At 34.0% G+C, this 17,970-nt stretch overlaps 2 protein-coding genes across 4 annotated transcripts; one reads left to right on the top strand and one right to left on the bottom strand.

Moving 5' to 3' along the window:
* Positions 1-1,836: 1,836 nt before the first annotated feature.
* On the bottom strand, positions 1,837-6,044 carry LOC109180055 (cytochrome P450 CYP72A219-like). The gene is made up of 5 exons (XM_019329549.1): positions 5,717-6,044; positions 5,421-5,638; positions 2,968-3,206; positions 2,507-2,891; positions 1,837-2,432 (listed from the first exon to the last, which is right to left on the bottom strand). Exons 1-5 carry the CDS (start codon positions 5,988-5,990, stop codon positions 2,007-2,009), a joined length of 1,542 nt encoding a protein of 513 aa, XP_019185094.1. The 5' UTR covers positions 5,991-6,044; the 3' UTR covers positions 1,837-2,006.
* Positions 6,045-10,294: 4,250 nt separating this feature from the next.
* Positions 10,295-16,709, top strand: LOC109180053. 3 transcript variants are annotated; one of them, XM_019329548.1, is made up of 7 exons: positions 10,295-10,513; positions 12,626-12,686; positions 13,735-14,226; positions 14,465-14,608; positions 14,778-15,018; positions 15,555-16,055; positions 16,146-16,709. In XM_019329548.1, exons 3-7 carry the CDS (start codon positions 13,738-13,740, stop codon positions 16,580-16,582), a joined length of 1,812 nt encoding a protein of 603 aa, XP_019185093.1. In that variant the 5' UTR covers positions 10,295-10,513; positions 12,626-12,686; positions 13,735-13,737; the 3' UTR covers positions 16,583-16,709. The 3 variants fall into 3 exon arrangements, with proteins under 3 accessions (XP_019185093.1, XP_019185091.1, XP_019185092.1); XM_019329546.1 differs by having other exon boundaries at positions 16,140-16,709; XM_019329547.1 differs by having other exon boundaries at positions 10,328-10,513; positions 13,738-14,226; positions 16,140-16,709.
* Positions 16,710-17,970: the final 1,261 nt, after the last annotated feature.

The raw sequence follows: 17,970 nt of genomic DNA, 5'->3' as shown, positions 1-17,970 counted from the left end.
TTTTATCCATCACAAGTCAATCTAGGATAATATTAATTCCAATTAAACTTTTGTTAACATTGATTCAACAAATAAATCCTAAAATGCAAATAAATTGACTAAAATTCAAAATTAATCAACAATAATTACAAATATATACAAATAAACCCTAAAATTAACAAACAAAATGAGGGGCCACCCAATATACATTAATTACAACAATAGTGTTCTCACTGTTCTAGCTTGTTTTCATCTGATTACTCTTTTAATTAAGTTTTAAATGATATACAAGTAATTAGGTATATATGGTATGATTGGGTTTAGTTGTGTCCTTTAGAGTGAGTCAGTATGTAATGTAGGAAGGAAGTGAAGTGTGGAGGGGACAGTAATGGATTTGGTGAATTTTGGAAGGAATATTTATTGGATAATATAGTCAACTTACAAACAAAATGTTTGATTTGTTCACAAGGTCAACTCAATTAGGCACAATTTTAAATGAAAATCAAATTAAAAATTAACAAACATAAAATGTTTGAAGATAATAAAACTTAGCTTGTATTAGAAAAGTGGTGAATATTTTTGCATTCATTGTCATGTGGTTATACACTGTCAATATTTTTGCATTCACTATGCAATAAAAGAGTTATATAGCACCACCAATATACACTGCCCAATATTTTTGCATTCACCACCAATTCATTAAAACTTACAAACCCTAAATTGCAAATAAATTTAATAAAATTCGAAATTAATCAATAAAACATACAAATATATACAAACAAACCCTAAATTGCAAATAAATTTAATAAAATTCGAAATTAATCAATAAAACATACAAATATATACAAAAAAAAAAAAAAAACCCTAAATTGCAAATAAATTTAATAAAATTCGAAATTAATTAATAATAATTATTAAAAAAAAAAAAAAAAAAAAAAAAAAACCATACCGGCTCCGTCGATGGCTGGCGGCGACGGCGGAGGGGAGGGCTGGTCTGGACGACGCAGCTGGGCCGAGAAGGAGGGCGTGAAGCGGCGGCGGCGTGGAAGGAGAGCGTCGGCGATGTTGTGGACGATGCAGCGCCGGTGGAGGACGTCGGCGAGACGGCGTGGGCGGCGTCGGGGAGTTGCAGCGTCGTCGGCAGCGGCGGCGGAGGCGGTGGGAAGACGATTGATGCGGAGGCGGAGGGGATCGGCGGAGCTGAGATGGAATGAAGATGCGATATTCTCAGATCTGTAAGCTTCATCCGGTTTTATTTAAAACTTTATAACGTCGGTTATTTAATATAACCGACGTCGTATTCTTTTTATTTCTTTTTTTTTTAATTTTTAGTATATAAGGTCGGCTATTTCATTATAGCCGACGTTATATGTAATTAATTTTTTTTTTTTTTTAAATAATAAAACTTACGACGTCAGCTGTATTAATAGCCGACGTCGTAAGTTATATATTTATTTTATATTATTATTTTATATTTATAACGTCGGCTTTTACTAAATACCCGACGTTATAAATCTAATTATTTAAAAAAAAATTAAATGTTTTTAACGTCCGCTATGTATATAGCCGATGTTAAATACCCGACGTTGTATGTCAATTCTGTAGTAGTGTTGAGCCCCCCAGATCGTTTGTTGCATACAACTTGGCCTCTACTATTAGACGAATCTCAATATATCCATCAACTCCACAACTCCAAATAATCACACGAAATTAGATGACATGTACATAAATAGCCTCTACTAATTTTCCAACAACAAAACATATTGTTTACATATAGAATAGTATATTAAACATTACATCACTGAACAGACAACTCCAAATAATCACACGAACTTAGATGACATGTACATAAATAGCCTCTACTAATTTTCCAACAACAAAACATATTGTTTACATATAGAAGAGTATATTAAACATTACATCACTGAACAGAATATATAGAAAGTTTATTCAATACTGCAGATTGGTGGGTGACCAGAATAGAGGATTTCTGGGAACTGGGAAGAAGAATTACCAAAGAAAGCATATTAGAGCTTGTGCATAATTAATGGAGCACCATACTGAGGTTGAGTCATCACCCTTGAATATGGAGCATGTGCATAAGAAGGCGAAAGCCGAAAGGAGAAGCGTTGCAGAACCATAGCCATAGCCATTTTAGCTTCTACGAAAGCAAAGTTCTGACCAATGCATATTCGAGGCCCCCCACCGAATGGGAAAAACACTTGCTTCCCATTTGTTGCCTTCATTATCCCTTCCCCGAACCTCTCGGGTTTAAACTCTTTAGCATCTTCGCCCCAAATCTCGGTGTCGAGATGCATCAAGAGCGTTGGTAACGACAGCATTACCCCCGGTGGCAGAACCATTTCTCCTAGTTTCGTTTCCTCTATGGTCCTCCTAGCTAGCCCAGCTACTGGCGGGTATAGCCTTAAAGACTCGTATAAAATCATTGTCACCTATAAGATGACACGAGGTTCAGGATGAGAAATGTAGTGTCAATTATATATGTAATCTAGAATATAATACTTACAACTTTAAGGTCATTCAACCCTTCAAAATCCGGGTTCTTAGTATCCCCGAAAACCTGCAACACCTCTTCTCTCGCACGGGCTTGCCAATCGGGAAATCTGCTGAGTAGAATCATAGTCCAGACCAGCATAGAAGAAGTAGTCTCCTGCCCCGCAATATAGAACAGGATGCACTCGTCGATGATCTCTTCAATGCTCATTCCAAATTCCTTATCCCCCTGCTGTCTAATTTCTCGTAAGTTGGATTCCAACAGAATCCCCAATAAATCATCATTGTTTTTGTTTGTCTCCCCAGCCTTCATTCTCTTCTCTATAATAACCCGAATAGACGATTTCACTTCGTTCTCAATGGCATTCATTCTTCGGTTCCTCTTAGTTGGCACAAATCTGCAGTAAACTTGCAATAAGTTAATGAAAACCGAAACTTTAAAGTCCTTAATTAGCTTGTTATTACTTTAATTACCTCCATCCAGGTATATAAACTTGACGCATGGCTTCCATGAAGTGCATGGCCTGTTCATTGAGAAGTTGAAAGATCCTCTTTCCTTCTTCATAGCTGCTCCCAAATGCTGTTCGAGAAATCACATCACATGTCAGGTCGTGAAGGTCAGGCCACACATCCAGCTCACAAGATGAGACAATCATCCCCTCCCACTTGCTCAGCATTTCAGAGCAGCTTAGCAAGAAAGCCGGTTGCATAAGCTGTTCTTTGCAATTCAAGAGTTCAACACAGAATCTAGCTATTAAAATATTATCAAGTTGATGCAAGTTTAATAGGTTATTCATGGTCATTTTATGGAATAAAAAAGCAAAACACTTCCCCTGCCTTTATTACATATAGGCCCTATTTGGTAAAATGCCTATTAGCTGATTGTGTTAATTAGAGGGTATAAATAGTTGATAACATTAGCTGATTGTAGAAAAGTGTTTGGTAAATTAGCTGTTAGCTGATAGTTGTTTGGTATAATTTCTTTTCTCAAAAAGCTAATTGAAAAAGTTGATTGGAGTAGCTTTTTGAATTTTAGCCTTTTGGAGTTGCAAAAAGCTAATTAACCAAACATTTATATTGATATTTTAACTAAATCAAATTGGAGTAGCTTTTTGAATTTTAGCATTTTGGAGTTGCAAAAAGCTAATTAACCAAACATTTATATTGATATTTTAACTAAATCAAACAATTAATAGTGATCAAATAAGCCAATATTGGCCTATAGGCCAATTTTTTACCAAATAGGGCCATAATCTAGGTTTTCTTATTTTGCCAAACTGTACACTTCTGTCGATAAGGAGTCCAACTTAAACTCAAATTCCCAATATTCGTGATAAGAATCAAGAATCAAATCCCATCCTACCGCCAGTGATGTAGTAAATATGGTTAAGCCCACAGATACGTACAGTTCGCGAGGTTGGATCGTAGATGGATCCTTTAGTGGTCTGCTTGTTGGTTTAAATAATAGGCTTCTGATATGACGTGCGGCCAGAGGTTCCCAGGCGAAATAGGTAGAAAGGCCAAAAGTCCTTCTCACTAGCATTGAATGCGGTATATATTTATAGTTGTGGGAATGGGACACATGTCGGGCTCTCAGCATGGCTGACATGTGTCACGCATGCAGTCCGTGGGCTCGGGCAGCGCCTAGGTAGCCACGTGTGCTTAGATTCCTGACCATTCATTGAGATGGGACTGGGTTAAAGCTTGAAGTCAAGGTCCAAATTCTCAAGTAGTCCTACTCGGGATGGTCGTTCCGATTTGGACTGGTGGGGTCGGTCCCCAAAGAAAATGAGCACTACTTGCAGTCTTTAGCTAGCTTGGTTATAGCATTCAGGTCGGGAATATCATGCTCTTGGTCGGGTGAAAGTCGGTTTTGGTTCCTGTCGGCGGCAGTGACCCGACCAAATACCGACCAGGTATACGGTACACATAAGGGGTATACTTGGAGAATACTCCCTAGCAGCCGGAAACAAGTTTTAAATGAGATTTCTTATCTATAGTATATAATTTAAGCTATTTGATCCTCGGTCCTAGGCTAGTAAGCCATGCACCCCACTTTTGTTGGGCGAAGGCTAGTGAAGGGTCAAATCAAGCAAGGTGTTAGGAGGGAAAATTGTTGGGCGGAGACTAGTGATGGGTGAAGTCCGACAACTGATAGCTATGCAATTATTGGACAGGCCGGTGAAAGGTCAAGTCCAACACCTGCCTCTCAAAAATGTGGTGGCGGCCTGTGAACTATAGCTTTTCGCGTAATCACTTATTCCTAACAAGTGATTAACAACATCTATTTGTCCAAATCAAGTAAGAGACAATCCCTTGCTATAATTCTACATCAACCCGCCGGCCACCCCTTCTTTTTTTTTCTATGTAATTTTTTTCAATTTTTTAAAAATTTATTATTAAAAATTATTTAAAAATGTCAACTCAATTGCTACATAAGCAGGTAACCTGCAATTAGGTGAAATTGCATACATTTGGAGTGTTTAATGGCCTAATTGCATGTTTTTTGAATGTTTAGTGACTTAATTGTACTTTTTTTTCGTTCAGTAGCCTAATTGCATTTTCAGGTTACGTTCAGTGACTAATTTGAATCTTATTCCTTTAATTAATAAACTTTAATTAGGGTAAAATAGTCAAATATTATTATACTTTCTTCCCAAATCTTTTGGAAAACAAAATATCAATATCTTGCTAGGATTTTGTTTTTCTCCAACTTCAAGAACTCAAATTCAAATGGAAAATATTTTCCATCCAATCAAACAACGTAAAACAACATTTTCCTACACTTTTTAAAAAACATTTTCCATAGAATTTGACTTCCATCCAACCATACACCCCCTTATGGAATTAACTATGACCAGATATATAATAGGAGTATGAATCATGTTTGTTGTGTGAGAGAACAAAACTTGAGAAACATTACACACCTTTAGCTTCTCTGAATAGAAGGCAGGATTGATTAATCTTCTGTGTTTTGCCCACTGGTCTTTATCATAGCTGACAAGTCCCCGTGACAACTTCCTGATCAGTGGATTATCCTTAGGCTTCAGAAACAGATAATTTTTGTTCAAAACCTCCTTGATTAACTCTGGATCCCTGATGAACACCATAGGCCTTGGACCCAACCATACATAACATTTTTTACCTGCAGAAGATCATTGAATTCTGGGATATGATAATGGAGTTCACAGCGAAGAAGAAGCATGAAAATTGAAAAATATACCGTATTTATCGGCGAGGTGAGCATAATACGGAATGACTCTCGGAGCTACGTTATCCGACAGAGCCATGGGCTTGGAAATGGCGTCTGTCGCCATCTTTGCGAGCTCTTTCATGTCGCCGGAGAAGATTCTGTAGGGGTTTCCTTTGAGGCCTTGCTGATTAAGGCACTTCTCCAGTTTCTTCGGCTTAAACCACACCCAATCCAACACTCCCCATGCATACGCCAACAAACCCACAGAAACGCACACTCCCAGTATGGTGTATATCGCCTCCATCGCCGTCGAGGCCACCGGAACTGTGGGCGTTCTTGATTTCACGGTGGGTTTTATATATTAAGACAAGACTGCTGTACCGACGCGTGAGGGATGACAATATTACAGGCACTCACATTTATTACTCTCACTCTCTCAGTACTCCCTTTCACAATTTTGTTATGTTTGACATATTATTGGAGTAGTTATGTTGTGCATACGGATGCAAAAACGACGTCGTTTTATTAAAAATGCGCGTCTCTCCTTAAAAAAAAAAAAAAAAAAACAGGTTCGATTCCCAGCAACAGCATTATATTGTTCATTCATTCTGGAATTTTAGTTCATAGATTATGGAATTTTAGTTCGTTGATTCTGGAATTATAGTTCACTCATTCTGGAATTGTAGTTCATCGATTCTAAAATTTTAGTTCATAGATTATGGAATTTTAGTTCATTCATTCTGAAATTTTTAGTTCATAGATTAGATTCTGGAATTTTAGTTCATCGATTATGGAATTATAGTTCATCGATTCTGAAATTTTAGTTCATCGATTATGGAATTATAGTTCATCGATTCTGAAATTTTAGTTCATATGTTGTTGCTGGGAATCGAACCTGATTTTTTTTTTTAAGGGGAGACGCGCGTTTTTAATAAAATAACGTCGTTTTTGCATCCGTATGCATCATGCATGGTGCATACGGATGCACAACATAATTTGCCATATTATTGGGACCCACAATAAAAATAGCCAATTTTTATTGTCATGAAATATAAGTGAAATAGTAGAATTTGAAAGTACACATAATACTTATAGTAGAACTCTTATTTTAATTTGTCGCTTAGCTTGGAAAATCGAAACTTTTTGACGTGATGAAATTACTTAAATATTACTCCGTAGTTTACAAAATAAATACTCCGTATAAAATTACATGATTTTATCATTATTATTAAAAAAATTATGAAAAATAATAGAAGTAACTACCCTCTCCGTCTCATTTATGTATCTTCAGTTAACAAGGCGGTAAATTATCGTGTGGACCACAGTTCAAAACAACGCCGTTTTGATGTTAAAAATAAATTATTTACTTCGTACGCGTGTTAGAATAATAAAGATTTTGGCATAAAATAATGTATTTTATTTTATGCTACTGGCTCTATTACAATGTAGTAGCTGTCCATCATCTGTTCATATACTTTCTCAACCTACTGAAACACAATGAACCAATAACGCCTCCACTGAGGCTCGAACTCACAATCTTTCGAATGGAAGCCCAACCCGGGTATCATGTTCGAATAATTTACTTTATGTGTTAGAATAATAAAATTTATAAGGTAAGATAGTGTATTTAATGAGTTAAAATAATGTACTTTATTTATTAGAATCATGTATTTTATGAGTTAGAATAATATATAATGTACTTTATGTGTTAGAATAACAAAATTTATGGAGTAAGATAATGTATTTTATGAGTTAGAATAATGTAATTTATGTGTTAGAATAATGTATTTTATGAGTTAGAATAATGTACTTTATGTGTTTTTGGACTGTTGGTCCACGCAATAATAATTGTAGCAATGCAAGACTATATTGAAACTATTTATAATTCAATTTTTCATAATATTAAGTTTAGTATTAGTATATAAAATTTATATATTTAAAAACTATATAAAAAGTACTACTATTAAACACAAAAATAAAAAATCAAATTTAAAAATATTAAAGAAAATAAGTAAAAAAATTAATTTGACCAATGAATAATAAACAGGTAATTTGTGACATGAGAAGTAATATATTATGTATAAATAAAAATGTAAATATATAAAGAATTTGTAAATGTACAATAAATCAAGTACGATGTACAGATTATTATATTTAACGATGTTAATAGTTTAGGTGAAAGAAAAATATAAAATAGAAAAGGAACAAAAAAAGTAAAAAGAAACTATGAGGGTACAAAAATGAAAGCATACTGTATACGTTAATATTGAATTTAATTATACCAACACATTTTTAAAATTTCCTATTAAAATCTTATATCAACATTGTCTCAAAATGATTACTTTAAATGATATTATATTTTAGCTCATTTAAAAAATAATAATAAATGCACTTGAGTAAATTCTACCCCATTTTTGGAAGAATTAATCAAGACTGGTCATGTACTTGTGTCCACCAATTTTTTTTTTTAATTAAAACAAGTGAATACACGTAGTAGTAGTAATAATAATAATAATAATAATAATTTATTATTATTACTATATTATTATTATTGAAGCACCCATGTTAGGTGTACTAAATTAAGTTATTTATTTAATTTGTATCTAGGTATTAAATTTATCAAATGTTTTGAACGGTTAGATTATTATCATTGAAGCACCCATGTTAGGTGTACTAAATCAAGTTATTTATTTAATTCGTATCTAGGTACTAAATTTATCAACTGTTCCAAACTGTTAGATTATTATTATTGAAGCACCCATGTTAGGTGTACTAAATCAAGTTATTTATTTGATTCGTATCTAGGTACTAAATTTATCAACTGTTCCAAACTGTTAGATTATTATTATTGAAACACCCATGTTAGGTGTACCAAATCACGTTATTTATTTGATTCGTATCTAGACACTAAATTTATCAATTGTTCCAAACTGTTAGATGATATATATACTTAAGGTTGTGTTAGCTCTCATGAAACTAGTAGCTACATGAGAACGTATAGATGATTAATGAATGAAAATTATGTACAACATATGAAATAACGCAATGGCATTATTTCTATATTTACAGCAATATATTTGGAAACACTTGATAGTTTATCCGCATATAACTAATACTATGCACACATGAGTGCACTATTTGAGAGTTTTAGTATATATTTTGTTATAGCTTTGTGATGGTCACTATGTTTTTTTTTTTTTTCTTTTTCTTAAATGCAATTAACATGGGTCAAGCTAAGTGACCAAAAAATTCATTATAAAATTTTCACCATTTAACGTGACAATATATGATTTGCATTTGATTGGTAAGTATGTTAACTTTTTAGCACATAGTGAATATAGCTAATTCACGGTAACAAATGAATAATAAGAGTTTATTGTCATGGTAGATAGTTAATAATTTTGCTAACATTTTTTTTTTTAAATCTTGGTAGCTTTATCCAATTAGCATATGAGTTGGCCGAGTTGTAGGCGAGTAACGATAAAGTTTCAAATTCGGCTTCCTGTAAGAACAGTCTATTGACTATCTTGATTTGAGTCAATCAGATATGAACAACATAGAGTGATTTATCTCAATTTTACAAAAATATTTTAATGTGGTAACTACGAGTTTCTCTTTGTCATAAAAAAAAAAAAAAAGTTAGCAAACTAAAATTTGATTTACTAAGCATAATATATGCTAATTAAATATAATTTATTTTACATGTAACAAGTGTTGGGGACATTTAGTCACTGTGATCATTTTATTTTTTTAAGATACATCTGTTATGTTTCATAACCGACGCAGTATCTATTTTATTTTTTATTTTTAATAAATCAATATGGCGTAGGTTATGAAGCATAACTAATATTGTATCTATTTTATTTTTTTTTTAAAAAATAGATATGATGTCAGTTATGCGTAGAACCGACATTATATGTATTTAAAAAATTAATTAAATACATATGACGACATCGGTTTTGGCTAAAAGTCGACGTCATAAATAATATATTATTTTTGTTTATTTTTATTTGACATATTATGTCGGTTTTAGAAAAAATTGACGTAAATTATGTGGCGTAGTATATATATATATATATATATATATATATATATATATATATATATATATTTTGTAGTGAAGAAAAAATGTATTTGTGTTTCCAATTGATTGTTCATAGAAATGTATTTTTCCCTTAATTGCCATCAATGATTAAATAATTTTGCTCTCATGACAATATAGGAGCCATTTCATTAAATTTTAATATCTACATTTATAATCTATACAAATCTAAAAGAGCTAATAAAGTTAGACTTATAACGGAAACTAAAAAATGTTAGTGTAATTATTGATTGAAATAAATGTTCATATTATTTTAATTTTAATATTTTTTCTATTTTACCTTTTATTATATCATTTACTTTTTCTAAATACCCCAACATTATTTTAGTGTAAATTTTATTAACAAAATATTCTGTTATCTATTGTTAATTTATTCATTAATTTTTATAGAGAAGATATTAAGTTAAATTAAGATAATAGTGTGATGACATTTCTATTACTTGTATCATTTTAAATGGAAAATTAAAGTACAGATAGCATTAGAAGGAGTATTTGATAGCAATTATCAGCCAAGTGGCGTAGTGTTGACTGTTGAGTGTTGGCACTAGAAAAGTTTTGGATTTTGACACGCACGCGCAGGGCGAAATAATTGAGTAATCGAACTCTGCAAACCTCTTCTGCTCTCCCCGTCCCGTCCACTGACTTTTTCCAGGAAAGCTTGTCCAGACTCCATCGCCGGCCAGACATCCAACTCTTCTGGGTTCTTCAGATTCGCCGGAAAACTGGTACGCAATTTCCGATTTTCTTTTAACCCCATAACCCACTTTTTTTTTGAAATTTTTATTAACTCGTTAGGGAAAGGAATATGGTTCCTGTTTGTTTGATTTGTAATAGAGTTCTCTTGGATGGTCCATATATATTCTTTTGCCTACGTTTTTCTTTTAGTTTTTGCTTGAAATTTCCGTTATAGACGACTTATGCAAATTTAGTATGTAATAGACTAACTGTTCCATTTATAGTTGGCTTGCGATTTTAGGGAGTGGTAATCGTTTAAGGCTTTCGGGGGAAGAATTGGGATGTGATGATCAATCATCAATGTTAACTTGAGGAAATTTAATTCACCAATTGGCAGAAGATGAAAGTAACACGCAAGGAAAATAAAAAGGAATTGGAAGCCGGGTTGGACTCCCATATGGGAGGGGTTGTGAGTTCGAGCTTCACTGGAGGCGTTATTGGCTCTTTGTGCTTCAGTATGTTGAGAAAGTAGTTAATTATGAACAAATATTACATTGTAATAGAGTCAGTAGCATTCAAAAAAAAAAAAAAAAAGAAGGAATTGGAAGCCTTTGTTGACAAAATGTGATGCAAAATGTTGCCCAAGTTCGGAGTGCTGATCTCACTGTTAATATGTGTTGAGAAGAGTTTGAATTGAGTCAAATAGTGTGCATGATTTATGTTTCTTGAAACCATTCCTTATTCTGCATGAACTTATAGTTCTAGTCTAGTGTTGAAAAGGATGAGATCTTTATGGCTGATTTAGGTGTGAAAAGTTGGAGTATATAGACTAAAAGATACTCACCTAGCTTTGTCATGAGATAATGACCGCTTTGGTCCCTCTACTTTGCTGTAATTATCAAATTGGTCCTTGACTATCAATTTTGACCAATTAAATCCTCAACTATTTAATTTGACCAATTAAATCCTCAATTATTGATTTCATAACCGGTTGTGTCCTCCGTCAAACTGATCGAGGACCAATTTGGTAATTACAGCATAGTCTAGGGACCAAAACGGTCATTAATTCTTCCTAAATGGTATGTGAAATTTAATGAAATTCTTAGTAGTTATTCCTATTAGCTTCACCTTATTCTAAATTTTGTCCAGCTGTTTGAAAAATCTATTTGTTATTGTTACTTAAATGCTTAGAATGAATTTCATCTGCACTTATTTAAATTGCATATATTAAAGGAGTTCAACAGTTTACTGTTAATCTATTTGACAGACATTCCTAGTGTTTTAGTGAGTTTATTTATAAAATTTAAGCTCCAACTTGATGGTAAACAAAGGTAAAGAGTCTTATACAGGAGTTTGAAGTTTGTCAAATAAACTCACTGGAAGTGTTTGTCTCTATAAGGAGAAGAAGAGGAAATCAAAATTTCATGTTTACCCGACATTAAGTTTTTTTTTTTTTTAATTTTAATTTTTTATAATTGATTTTCATCCAAATTTAATAGAATATTAACAAAAAGATCAAAACCACTACTTCAGAAATAATTTAGGGACCAAAGATAGACGCGATAAGAACTGACAGACTTAGAAGTCTATATTTGATGTATACCAAATAAGTCATTTTTCATATATAAAATAATAAATGTATAGTCCCATTATCAGTTAAACTTTTGATTGAGATAAAACACATTCTTTAATTAATCCAAACTTACACACTTAATTTGGATATACATGAATTCACTTCGTTGACCTATCAACCATTTTATGGTTATATTCAAGTTCTAATAAAATTAATGTTCAAAACTAGATTCATATATAAACGAGTTTAAACAATTTTTTTTTTTTTAAAAAAATAAACTTGAATAGATACTTGTTGCTTTACTTTTAACTTGTATACATCCCTATGTAAAAGTTAAAGATAGACAAACGAAGCATTTGCTTGAAACTTTGGGCTTGCAAGAATCTAAACTTTCAGTTTACAGTGCTTTCCTGGGTCTTGCACTCTTAGGTGCACAAATATGTAGGACTTCTATTCTACCATGTGCCAACACACACAATATCAGCTCCTTTCAACTCATAATTTGCACTAATTAATTATTAAATAATAAATTGCTTATTGCTTTTCTCTCATTTTCATGGTGTGACCTAGGCTTGCTTCTTCTTTGCAGCTTTTCTTGTGACCCTTGGTCTGAAGTTCCAATTCAACCAACACCATTGTAGCTATGTGAGGTAAAATCCAAAAATTATTATTTTTTTTTTTTTAAAAAGCACCCGCTTACAATTCAAAAAGAAAGATGTGGTAAATTTTTTATTTTTCACTTTAACAAAGTAATCACTCAGCAATGATCTTTGATTTTCTTGCATATCCTTAAATTCACTAAAAGTGGTAAACGTCACTGTTTTCCTTTTTCTGATTACAATATTATTTATGGGTTTTGTTGAAAATTTGATTTTGATTTTTCTTTCTTTTTTCTTTCCCACTGTATTATGTTTTGACCTTTGCTATGTAAAGAAAATTTTGCAATGGAGTACTTAGTGAAGTTGAATTTTTATCTTCTTTCATCCTTGACTTGTTCAGCTAATGATATATTTGGTGGTTCGAAAGGGAATTTTTGGAGTTTCTTTTTCACCATTATGCTCTCTGTAGTCCGTAGTTGGTGTAATTATGTTGTTAGTGGGAACTGTAAATAATGTTGTGTATACACAATTGTTGGGAACCTTTGTTTCTAATAGCTGGAATCTTGAAATTGAATCCACAATACAAAGCTGTTGAGAGTGTTTAGAAATGAAATGAGTCTCAGTTTGCTGTTTGTTGGAACATTATCAATTACAACTCAAATGGCCTATGTTGAAAGCTGCATATTAGTGTGTTTCAATTGATGAAAGAAGTGACTTTAAAGCACTGAATGGTTTTATCTCCAAATAGGAAAAAAAAATTACTTGCTGCTAATGTAGGCATTGAGGGTAATCTGCTGCTTCTTCTCAAATTCTCAATGTTGCAATACTATAACTTCTACGCTAAAATAATGTTGCATGATACTTTTTCCCAGCCTTTTAAAGGTTTTTGCAACATCTTGCTTGTCCAATGGTTTTTCATATGCTGTGCTCACTTTCACTTGAATCATGCTTACTATTAAACTCTAAGATAAATATTCAGATGTAAGATAGATATCAATTGACACCTTATTTTGGTGAAGTAATTAGTTATAGTGTTACTAATCTTGTTTTGTCACTTAGAACCTTATTTTTAATAACAAGTTTCTCTAATGTAATTCAGAAGATGGATAGAGCAAGATCAAATATGAGGCCCCGTTTCTCAGGCTCAACACCATCTGAGGAATCAGCTTTGGACCTTGAAAAATATGGCTGCAGTCATTCCAATTTGCCTTCATTTAGTCCACCAACACTCCAACCTTATGCATCGGCCGGACAACACTCTGAGAGTAATGCTGCATACTTCTCTTGGCCCAGTCGATTAAATGATGATGCAGAAGAGAGGGCAAATTATTTTGCAAATCTGCAAAAAGAGGTTCAACCAGAAACTCAAGACAGATTACCAGAAGGGCAGCGAGCAAGAACTTTGCTTGACTTGATGACTATAAGGGCTTTCCATAGCAAGATTTTGCGTTGTTACAGTCTTGGCACTGCAATCGGGTTTCGTATCCGACGCGGTGTTTTAACAGAAATTCCAGCAATACTAGTGTTTGTGTCCCGGAAGGTTCACAAACAATGGCTTAGTCCTATACAATGTCTTCCTTCTGTTTTAGAGGTGATAATCCAGATGACCATACTGGTTTATTTCTTCTTTGTTTTCTTAGTGTTATTCTACCCCCTTCATCTTGTTGAATCTGTGGGAAAAGAGGACCAATAGGAGATTATGGATTATAATTTCCTGATTCCGTTAACCATATACACACCACCACCACCACCAAAAAGAGAAAATTAAATGTTCCAATTGATCTGTTTTGTGTCTTTTACTCTTATATTAAATTGGTTCCACATTTTAGGGTCCAGGAGGTGTTTGGTGTGATGTAGATGTCGTGGAATTTTCCTATTTTGGTGCACCAGAGCCTACCCCAAAGGAACAATTGTACACAGAGATAGTAGATGACCTGCGGGGAAGTGATCCATGCATTGGTTCAGGCTCTCAGGTAATTCTATGTTCTATTACAACTTCTTGCTTTATGGTCCTGCAGTTGGACATGATATGCTGTCTCTATGATAATGAGAATTTTGAACAAAACATGATCTATTGTTTTGTTCAGTTTGTCATTTTCATGAGATACTTGATAAGTATACCACGCCTATTTTTTTGTTCAGGTGGCAAGCCAGGAGACCTATGGGACATTGGGTGCTATTGTAAGAAGCCAAACAGGAAATCAACAAGTTGGTTTCCTCACAAACCGGCATGTTGCAGTTGATTTAGATTACCCAAATCAAAAGATGTTTCACCCTTTGCCACCAACTCTTGGACCTGGCGTATATCTTGGTTCTGTTGAGAGGGCTACATCTTTCATTAGAGATGACCTTTGGTATGGCATTTTTGCTGGCTTAAATCCAGGTCAGTTTGCTACTTCCATTTTTATCTTTACTATGAAGTTACCATTATTTACAAACAAGATCCTTTCAAGAAAAGCTTTGATCAATTATTTTCCTGATTGCTTCTGTTTGTTTTTTGTTGGATGTTCTGAACTTTCTGTGATGACATGGACTGACAGACCTCGTATGGAGGGGAGTCTCCCAATGCATGTTACTCCGTTCTCCTGTTATGACTTAGTTGAGCTGCTATTATGGGTGTAAATGTGTAATTAATAGTTACTGAGTATTTAACCAGCTTGGTTGGCGTGAGTGGCCATGCACTCTCATCCCTTAAGAGAGGTCGGGAGTTCAAACCCCCTCTCGTATGAAAAAACCAATCTGGCCAGCACTTTGCCCCTTAATTGGGCCGGCCCGGTGCAAATGAGGATTAGTCTGAGCCTGGTACAGGCTTAAAGGTGCATCCTACAGTTAGGGCCTGTTCAGGACACCTCATGGTCTAACCAAAAAAAATAGTTACTGAGTATTTGTTTTCTTACAGTTGTGATTATTCAAATGCAGAGACATTTGTAAGAGCAGACGGTGCATTCATTCCTTTCACAGATGATTTTGACATGACTGCAGTGACGACATCTGTGAAAGGCATTGGAGAGATAGGAGGTGTCAAGATCATAGACTTGCAAGCCTCCATCAATAGTCTTATCGGGAAGCAGGTGATGAAGGTCGGAAGGAGTTCTGGTTTTACCACTGGGACTGTGTTGGCATATGCCCTTGAATATAACGATGAAAAGGGGATATGCTTCTTAACTGACTTTCTGGTGGTCGGAGAGAACCAACAGACTTTTGACCTTGAAGGGGACAGTGGTAGCCTAATAATCTTAAAGGGTGAGAATGGGGAGAAAGCACGACCAGTCGGGATCATATGGGGTGGAACTGCAAATAGGGGTAGGCTTAAATTAAAAGTTGGCCAACCGCCAGAGAACTGGACTAGTGGGGTTGACCTGGGACGTTTGCTCAAATTCCTTGAACTTGATCTCATCACAACCGAGGAAGCTTTGAAAGGTTAGTAGTAGCCTTTTACGTCGAAAACCTTTAACTTCATTGGGCACTAGCGGTTAAGAAAACCTATGTACAATGTTGTTGTAGTTGCAGTACAGGAACAACGAGTTGCTTCAGCAACAATGGTGGGCTCCACAGTGGGCGATTCTTCGCCTCCCGATGTGATGCTCCTAAAGGACAAAATGGAGCCCTTGGGACTTCATATCCAACCGATTCCAATCGAAGATCCTGCTGGTAGTGGCCCCGATATAAACTCATCTCCAGTGGAAGCTGCATTTAACATCGAAGATGGAGGGGTGAACTTGGGTCCCAGTATCGAACACCAATTCATTCCAAGCTTCAATGGGCGATCACCGCTCCATTCTGTCGAAGATCAACATGACAGGCCAGTGGTTTATCAGAACCTCTCAGCTCTAAGGAGTGGCTCTGATCATGAAGAGATTGGCTTTTCTCTGCAGCTGGGAGGCCATGCATCCAAGAGGAGACGTTCTGAACCTCCTTCTACCCCCAGTAAAGAAGAACAAAAATGAAATTGCCATTTCATAATTATTTGTTTCAACTTATGTTGTTTGCTTGGGACTCAAGTAGGAGTGCAAGACTCAACAATATTCTCTCTTTTTTAAATATCACTTTTTCACAAGTGTGCTTTTCCCCCTTCAGATTGCTTTTTTCTTCCATTGCTTAAATAATCAAATTAATAATTAAAATTTAAATAAGAAAATATCACTATAATTAATTGATAAATTATAAATTAATTCAAATATGTACTTTTTTTTTTCTGAATACTATTGATCCTATTACATTGTAGAAGCACAAAGAGTACGAGAGTCACTACATGTCATCTGAGTACAAGTTGTTTGACTCAAAGATGTACTTTAAAAAGTTGTGTTATAATTATTATGAAATGATGCGATGCAAAAATGTATTAATGTTTTATTACTATAAACATAAAATATTGTAATATTTTTTTTTGTAAATTAAATGGTAGTTATTTATAAATATTTTACCACCCTTCTTATTTATAATAGTTGGACATGATACCTTTTTAACCTCTAAGAATTTACATAATTATCATGTCACACTAATGTTTTATCTTTTCAATAGGCCTTTAGTTTTTACTTTTATCTACAAATTCTATGTGTAAATAATGGTTATGTTCCTAATTCTTGTACCATTTTTTTTAGTGCGCTAAGAGAGTTGAACTTTATTTTTAAACTATTGTACATTATATTTTTGATTGATGGAAATGCTCTCTTGTTGTTTAGGGATGACAATTTCAATCTACCACAAATATCTACATGAATCTGCCTTGCATGAATTGATTTTTTTTTTTTTTTTTTTTTTGGGGGTGATAGCAAGTCCAAGTCGGACTGGGTCTTAAAAATTAAACCTGCATCGGGGTCGGGTTGGGTGCAAATTTTATATACACGATAGGTACTCATAGTGGCCACTCACATCTGTTGGGGTGGAGTGTACTTTAAAAAAGTCCACCTAGTACAAGTCTGGGGTGTAGGTGGATAGAGAAAGTATAATAGGGGTCAGTCGGGTAGTGGATGTAGTCGCTCTTGACCTATTATCAACGTTAATTAACATTTCAATAAGAGCATTAAAAAAAACATTAAATTGTCAATTTGACCCCATCTATTTTTTTTCTAATCAATATTATCATATTTTTGTTTTGGTCAATTTTATAAAGTCTTTGGTGTGCTAATTTTATTCAATTTGTTCAATTCTTAGCAATATATATTCCTCTTGCTAATTTAACATATTTTCTATTTAACCATGAAACATAAATCATTGATTCACTACATATATTTAAGGGAAAATGGCACTTTTTCCCTCTGTGTTATATACTTATAGCACTTTTTCCCCCTATATTATTTAAGTGGCAATTTTCCCCCCTAATATATTAAATGGA

The sequence above is a fragment of the Ipomoea nil genome, unplaced genomic scaffold (assembly GCF_001879475.1).
Source record: "Ipomoea nil cultivar Tokyo-kokei standard unplaced genomic scaffold, Asagao_1.1 scaffold0987, whole genome shotgun sequence".
In the NCBI taxonomy this organism is placed as follows: Eukaryota; Viridiplantae; Streptophyta; class Magnoliopsida; order Solanales; family Convolvulaceae; genus Ipomoea; species Ipomoea nil.
Note: the sequence above shows the minus strand (reverse complement) of the source record. Positions and strands in the feature narration are given on the sequence as shown.

Excerpts from the sequence above, each read along its gene's own strand:
- LOC109180055 (XM_019329549.1), bottom strand. The coding sequence starts at position 5,990 with ATGGAGGCGATATACACCATACTGGGAGTGTGCGTTTCTGTGGGTTTG. Across the intron at positions 3,207-5,420 it reads TCTATTCAGAGAAGCTAAAG|CTTATGCAACCGGCTTTCTT; the intron begins GTGTGTAATGTT and ends TGCAAAGAACAG. Across the intron at positions 2,892-2,967 it reads GTTTATATACCTGGATGGAG|ATTTGTGCCAACTAAGAGGA; the intron begins GTAATTAAAGTA and ends AGTTTACTGCAG.
- LOC109180053 (XM_019329546.1), top strand. The coding sequence starts at position 13,738 with ATGGATAGAGCAAGATCAAATATGAGGCCCCGTTTCTCAGGCTCAACA. Across the intron at positions 14,227-14,464 it reads GTCTTCCTTCTGTTTTAGAG|GGTCCAGGAGGTGTTTGGTG; the intron begins GTGATAATCCAG and ends TCCACATTTTAG. Across the intron at positions 16,056-16,139 it reads AACCGAGGAAGCTTTGAAAG|TTGCAGTACAGGAACAACGA; the intron begins GTTAGTAGTAGC and ends ATGTTGTTGTAG.